Source organism: Ammodytes marinus, assembly GCF_949987685.1.
Source record: "Ammodytes marinus genome assembly, chromosome: 8".
NCBI classification, from domain to species: Eukaryota; Metazoa; Chordata; class Actinopteri; order Uranoscopiformes; family Ammodytidae; genus Ammodytes; species Ammodytes marinus.
Genome location: NC_137212.1, coordinates 27,713,566 through 27,721,397, shown reverse-complemented (window position 1 = coordinate 27,721,397; position 7,832 = coordinate 27,713,566). Strand labels below are relative to the sequence as shown.

Genomic DNA, 7,832 nt, shown 5'->3' with positions numbered 1-7,832 from the left:
CACTATAAAACACGATATAACAAAAACAAAACATAAACCCTTAGAATCCTAGGGGTCAAAACCATAGATAGGTCAAAACGCTGAGGAGTCGCGCTCACTCCGTGGCAGCAGGCCGCAGTACACACCGATGCGCGTGTCAGCCCGTGACGCGGCACCCATGAAGCGGAAGAGGAAGAGAAGAAGCAGAAGAAGAGAGAGAGAGAGAGAGGGCCAACGTCCTGCTCGGTAGTTCGCTGCTGCTCAGTGGAGTTCAGGTTTTATTCTCCTGACGGCGATGATTGACAGAGTCAGCAGAGGTTCACACGGGCATGTCCGCGCACTAGCTCGGTTGTTATCGTAACAGAAAGAACTGCAGCATGGCGAGTCGAGAAGGAGCCCAGAGTTATCGCCACTCTCATACGAGGACAAGAACACCATGTATCGGCTTGTTGAGGATGTTATTTATTGCTTTTATTCACACGACGCGGGCCAATAAACAAGGTTTGTAAACTTAGCTGGCTACGTCCGCATTAGCTCGCGCTAACTTCCGTAGGCAGGTTACCTCTACGGGCCAACTTTATCACGGCTAGCCCGCTACCTCGCTAACATTTCTTCCCTTCAAACCGTGCTAAATATTTGTTATTTCTCTTTAGCCACTGACAACATTGCATAAAGTAAAGAGGGCTGATATCATTGTATCTGGCCTTTAACGTCTCAGTAACTAAACGCTAGCTTCGTTTGCGGCTTGTTGTCATGTTGTCACCCTTTCCATATATGGCTAAGTTAGGTTAGGCTAACGCTATACCTAACAAACACACACAACAGAACAAGACACAGGCGGAAAGAGTAGCCCGTTAGCGTCATTGCTAGGTCTATAAGCTTAAATCAGCTCCTGTATAATCTTAATGCTTTTGAATGAAGAGGTGTCAGAATGGCAACACTAACGGCAAAATTGTCTCCCTGTTGCTGTCTCTCTACCTAACTCCACTTCCTCACACTAGACACATCATTGGAAATGTTTGAATCAACCAGGTGACTGTTGATTTGAAAACGTGCCTGAGGTTTTTTGATTTGACCCTGGCTGGGTGGCTTCCAGCTTGGCACTGATGGGTCCACAGGCCAGATGACAGCCGCGTTGTTATTTATCCAACCAGCGGACTGAAGGGTCCAGCTGTCAGATCTATACTGATCGTTTCAGGTCACGGTGATAAATTGTAGTGGCAATAAACAAAATACATTGAAATTCAGCCCTGACCTTTTGAGTGACCTAATTGTTCTAGCATATTACCACAGTGTCCTTTATTTAAGCAGCTATAGTGAGGCTGTCTTGGAGCATATCAGCAAGGACAGTACTCTGTGTATTGGAGTTCAGCTGCACAGTATCTGAGGGGACATGATGAGTTACAGTCACTAACGTCTGGGTGGCTACATCTTGTTAATATCTATACGAAATGTGTTCTGGTCTGGCCTGAGAGAAGGAGAAGTGCTCTCTGTCCTGACACCTCGTCTGCTTGCAAGTGTGACATTTAAAAAAAAAAAAAAAAAAAAAAAAATCAGAAGGACACTATCTTTTATGTGAGCTTTTTTATTACACAAATTTCCGCCACATAAATCTACCAGTCGTGTGAGGACAGCTCGATGTCCAAGATGAGCCGTGCCAACTTTGAAACGTGCCTGCTGCTGCTGCCCATAATTTGTTTACGATGGTTCCACCACGCGCTTGCAACACACAATACAGGCATTTTATATGTACGACAACAACAAAATTGAGGATCCTTACATGGTTTTACATGAACATATTGCAAAGTCACTTTGTCGTGCTACTACCAACGTCAACACTGCGAGCTTAACAAACTGTGGAGTCAGTCACTGTTAACGAGATCACTGCAGGTTGGACTTCGCTATTTAATCTGGACAGAATTACACAGGCACATGCCATTAGAAGGGCCATGTGATTTTTTTTAAAGGAGAGAAATTACAACATTTCCTGCTTCCTCTCCGTTTGGCATTTGTCAATCGTTACATTGGTCTGTAGTGCCACTGACTGTGACAGCATCTATTAGACAGATTGAGCACTAACAGAGTCCTTCTCTTGAGGGCTATTTGATATTTTTTCTCTTTCTTTTTGTGAAAGAGGTTTTCTAAATCGCTTGCTGCTGTGTCACACGAGAAGTAATGCTTCACAAGCGAGAGAAAACACCTTGACTTTGCCTAGACTTGTGATTAGTTTTCTTTCACTGTGTCTTGTCCCTATTTAGCCCTGTATGTGGTTCCACTGATATACACTAGGAAAACATATTTCTTCTCACTCTGTCCTGAAAGAGGGGACTTGAAATTGGGGGGGGGGAAAGATTCACTCCCCCACCATGACCAGATGCTGGCCCATGGCAGAACATCTCCAATGTTGGCTGTGTGTGATTTTAGTTGTGTAATTGTGATGTCACCATGACTCATTAGTGAAATCGAAAAAGGAAACGTATCCGAGGGGTTGTTGCATCAAGGAGATTAGATCATCTGCAACTGCTGCCGTGGCATTATCAAACATACGCTTCATAGAGCAGCTAGAGTGTCAATAGATTGTCCCAACGTATATGAACGGCTTGCCATGTTGAAAGCGTGCCGGGAACATGATCTGCAAAAGGTTGATCATGGTAGCACAAGCTCAGTGTGGTGTCGGGTGAAAAGCTTCTCACTTTATTCAAAGCATAATAAACGCTGAGTATATTGAGTGGAATTTTTAGGCTCTGTATAAGCTTGTAGATTAACACTTGGGAGTTAGGCAGTCAGTGCAATACATGTTCCAGTACTGAACGTCCTTGTGATAATAGCTTAGTGATTACTACCTTTTTAACAACTGGCGAATATGAGGGTGTGGTATTAGATGAATATATCTGTTGCAGACATGTCAGGCTGCAGACCCCTTATACACAGTTAAATGCCCGGTGGACTGAACATACACCTTCATAGCCTCCTGGGACAGACCAGCATGGAAGATGGAATGTTTCCTCTTGGTAGCTAGCAGCTGGTTCGGTCACCAAACGTCCACACACACCAAGCAAGAGTAGTATATGAACAAAGATAGCCAGTCGGTTGTCCCATCTGCTCTGAAAAGTGCAAGAGATTAAAGTTGAAGAGTTATTTTTAACAGAAGTATAACCGTTAACTGACTGCTAATAACAAATGAGTCTGGCTCTGGAGATTTAGGAGGAGGAGGTACTAGCAGAAATATATTTTTAGATCTGTCCAGTTCTGCTATAGTTTCACCGTCTAGTGTTCAAGTGTCTACAACTCTATTGTATTGCTAGAAATGGATTGTTTCACTTCTTGTTGATTATACTCATAAGGGCTTCCTGTCTTTTATTTCCACAGCATTCATTCAGTCAGACACAATTCTAGAAGTTTTACATTTTGGCGAGGGAAGCCTCTTACAGGTAAGTGCTATCATCTTGGTGTTGCTGTTAAGCCTGTAGTATAACTTAGCTCACATACAGAAACATTTCAACCAAAGCAGAGCAGCAAAAGTTTGAGTGGTTTTCTAATGACCTGCCTCTGAGTGTCATAATGTAAAGTCTGGTTAAATCACATTTCAATAATTGCTTATGTTTCTGTTCCGCTTGCAGGCCGAGTCTGACATTGATTTTAGTTTATATCATCAACAAAGGTAAGATTTAATGTTTAACTTTTATTTTTTATTTTTTTCTGTTAAATGACATAGTATAAGTGTGGTTGACGTAAACAGTTGCTGTTTTTATACATCTTCTATCTATATCAAGCATGTATAGGGGAGAACGTGGTAAATTGTCACACGGGTTGGTTGTCACAATCGTTATATCTCGGAACCAGAAGGCTCTGTCTGTGAAATTTTGGTATGTAAATATCCACAATTGGGGTCAGAGGTCACCTACATAGTCTTCCTTGGAGTTAGACTGCTGAATTTGAGGTGAGAGGACTGTTTGTGTTTTTCATGTCAAATTGAAAATATTTAGCTCCTCAGTATTTTTCGTCTAGGCTTTTACACAATGGGTTTATAACAAAACACTTGTTACCCATAAAAAGTGTGAAGGGTAAACTATAGTTTGGATTGTGGTTAGCAAGCTAATTAGTTGTCAGATGGTTGTTGGCCTTGATGCTAGCAAGAAATTCAAGTTGGGGTTGGTCGTCACATTTTTTGGGGGGTTGGTTGTCACATGTTATCCAAAGGCTGCAGCCAGAAAAGGAACACGATAACGAAATAAATTGTCAAGCTGTGTCCTCACTGACACCCCAGAGAAGGAGAGAATAGAGCAGGAAAAGGCAGCTAGCATGCAAAAGAAAAAAGGGCAACAAAATCAAAACAACCCAGTGCATCCCAAACTAGACCAGCTGCCAAGGCTACAGTAAGTTATGTAGGCCTATTTGTCAACTTGACAATGCAATTACACATTCAAATTTTGTTCTGCTTTCTTGTCTTCTTTTTAAGATTATTCCCATTAAGATAACATTGTGACAAACAACCCCATAGTGTGTGACAACCGACCCCTTGATGGGGTTGGTTGTCACAATGTGTAAGGGTGTCTTTGACGATTAATTTCTTCTTTATTACAATAAGATAGAAAAAGTGAGGGGTACACATTTCAAGCCAACACCTTAAGCTTCAATTTAATGTAGGAATGACTATTGAAAGATGTTTAGGTGATGAGCAATTCTCACTAGAGTAAAAAGTGTGCCTACTTACCCCGTTCTCCCCTACCCCACCTTGATTTAATTATTTTTTAAAGAGTTGTTACAAGAATATAGCCTGCGAAGTTCTTTTAACTGAACAACAGAAGGACACTTTATGATGCATCCAGTTTTAATGAGATGATATTCCCAGACAAAGTAGAAAACAGACAAGATACTTGTCCTGTAACAAATTGCCAAATGCGTTATCAGCCTCTGTGGTCATGCAAAGCAGTAAATACACAAAGTGTCTTTTTGTCAAGGCCAACCAACCTGGGTGGGAGCGGTACAGTTTGGTTCCACACGCAATTATTGACGTTGCTATTGTGAAAAGTTGGTAAAGGTGCCAAAATAAGCGAACTGTGCCGTACTTATTTTTTTGGGGTCAGAGGGTTGAGCTACACACTGCAGTCTGTTGAGTGGTGGAGAGAGTCATCACCTCTGTGCAACAGATGAACCGCCATGTGTAATCACCTTGGCAAGAGTGATTCATTTTGTTTTGAGAAAATGTTTGAGACGCAGCTCTTTGTTTATGTTAGTCACGTTCTTCTTCTTCATTGAATTTATTGGCGGGGGTCCCGCTGCTGTGATGTCATGATATTTACATAGCTGCCGCCTATCCCTGTCTGGCATAAACCCCGCCTACCAAGTATGGTTACTGTCAGCGGTGGAAATGGATCTAGGGATTCCATTCCATACCATACCGTACCAAAACGAACTCTACTGCTCGGTGGAAAACGAGGCAAGAGTATCGTGTAAGACTTAAAACCCCTAAAACAAAGAGCATCTTGAGCATCATAATCTCTAGCTGCCACAGCCTACAAGACAGTACAACTTTAAAACAGACAAGTTCGGTCTATAGCATGAAATGAATTAGACATGCAAAAAATAACTTTGTTTTTTTTGTCTTTTCTAAAATGACACCCATATGCACAGAACACCCCTCCTTCAGCATGTGGTGTTTTTCGTGATACGAATCGTCAGGGAAACCACTCGGTGGGTGTCACCTGTTGTCGGGGGCAGACCACATTGTGCCTCTCTGCTGCCGCAGCTTGGAAGAATTAAGTAAAACGGGGCCAGCCCACAAAGATGGGCTAATGTGGCTTTGACAGTTAGTTTGTAGCCACACTGTTGAGGCTGGGAGGAGCAGACAGACAGGCAGTTGGTTGTGTTTTTAAAATACATAGTGTCCTCCTTGGTTAAGTCACATTGCTTCTGTGTTAGGATCCCTCTGAGCACAGAGACCAACATACCGGTAGTTGACATGAGAATGCTCTGTGGGTAGGGGTTATTATAGTTTGCTTTTTTGTAGTTATATGAACAAAGATAGCCAGTCGCACTATTTTTCAAATCCAATCCAATATCTGTGTATTTTCTTTACATTTTTTGGTGGTGATATTATGCGTACGGTAATAAAGGTGCTTCCTAAGATCTGAACATGATCAATGAAGTAGGCAGCAACAGATCCTGAAAAGCAGCATTGGGGGAAAAAAGCTCATTTTATGATTACTACTTTTTTATTGTGTGCTTTATCATTTAGCTATGGTATTACAATTTAGTTTTCTTCATAGGGACTGTGTATTTTAGATCATGGCCTCAGTCTGATATACCAATGAGTGGATTGCAACCATATTGCACGATATCTGCTTGGATTGTTCCCATCCCTACTTTTTAGTATGAATCGCAAGCAGACTTCCGCCTCCTATATCTGGGCACTATACCATCTATAGGGATTGTCTAAGAACCGTGGATACTGCACAGATTTTGAATAGAGACGGTGAGTGGCTAGGGGGCTGTGTGTCCAACAGGTATCACTATTAACCACAGTTTCCAAAGCAGGAAGCAAGTGTAGTAAAATCAGTCCATTTACTTTTTCACATCATGTTTTAGCGTGGTGTGTGTGTGTGTGTGTGTGTTTTGTCTAGGTTTAGCATACAGCCAGCCTTTTTCTATTTGTACAGTGTGTTCCAATCCATAAAAGGGTTATCTTGCACAGGCATAGCATGACCACTCCCTCAAGTTGGGTTGGGGTTGGAGGGGAGGTTATTTTGCAGTTTGACTGGGTTTGTTTTAGGTTTTTACAATATAGAACTTCCCCTTTTTTTCCTCAATGTGTGCCTAGTGTTTGAAAATCCATTTGTCATTGTATCTCCTCCTAAAAAACTCAGTGTTATCTTTTGTGGGGAAAAAAAACGTACTAGTGGCTTCTATAGGAAAAATGTTTTTTTTTTAAACATATTCTCGCACAGGTTAAGGCTTAAGGATATTGTGTCACTAGACATGTGTAGATCTGAGGGCCAAGGAGGCACAGCCCTCCCCGTGATCACCCCGGCTACTCCAGTTACAAACACACACACACACACACACACACATTCAACACATTCAACACATTAGCTGTGTAGCGCCCAGGGGAAAGACTGCACAGAATTCACAGCCAAGATCCATTTGAATGCATTAATCCCACAAGAATTGAGTCAGTAGTTCTATTACTGAGAGGAGTGAAGACAGGCTATAGATGACAGATTATCCCCGAGGTAGGCTGCGTGGTCTCTGGCTCTGTGTGGATTACCACTGCTCCTCAGGGGATGGAAACCCATACCCTCTCTCCACTCAGCTCTGCTATTGGAGCACACTGCCACGGCCATTGTCTGCTCCCCACGTACACATAGGGCTTGGTAGTAAATGGCTGAAATTGATCTCTGCTAAATTGTCTGACTCCAGAGTATTGTTAAGGGTGATTACATGTGAGTAATGTAGCAGTGAATGAAGTAAAATGAAAAAAAAAAAAGGACTTCAGTAAAAGTTTCCCCCCGCGTGTCATTTCTTTACCGCTATCATCAGGCGTTGGCTTTTTCTACCATCAAACACCTGGGTCATGTACCACACCTGTACCACTGATGAACTTCTCTTTCCATATGATTTACATAAAGGCTCACATTACATACTTGTGTGTTAAGAGCGGCTACCCTTTTTAGGGGACGGCCTTGTCTATTGTTGAGATCCACCTGTTGTTGGACAGGTTTGGTGAGTCATGGCTGTGCTCCGACGCCCAGGCGGGTGCAGCCGATGCTCACTTGTTGCATTGGTTTGAGTGAAACACCTCACGCCGATGGTGACATTAAGAGTTACGCAGCTTTCTTTTTCTTATGCGTTTT

At 42.4% G+C, this 7,832-nt stretch overlaps 1 protein-coding gene across 1 annotated transcript in view; it reads left to right on the top strand.

Moving 5' to 3' along the window:
• Nucleotides 1-205: 205 nt before the first annotated feature.
• Nucleotides 206-7,832, top strand: part of tmem131 (transmembrane protein 131) — a 28,516-nt gene continuing 20,889 nt past the window's right edge. Inside the window, exons 1-3 of the mRNA XM_080033093.1 lie at nucleotides 206-480; nucleotides 3,349-3,410; nucleotides 3,600-3,640. Of these exons, the coding sequence (XP_079889219.1) occupies nucleotides 357-480; nucleotides 3,349-3,410; nucleotides 3,600-3,640 (227 nt within the window). The 5' untranslated portion in view covers nucleotides 206-356. The remainder of the gene's footprint in view (nucleotides 481-3,348; nucleotides 3,411-3,599; nucleotides 3,641-7,832) is intronic.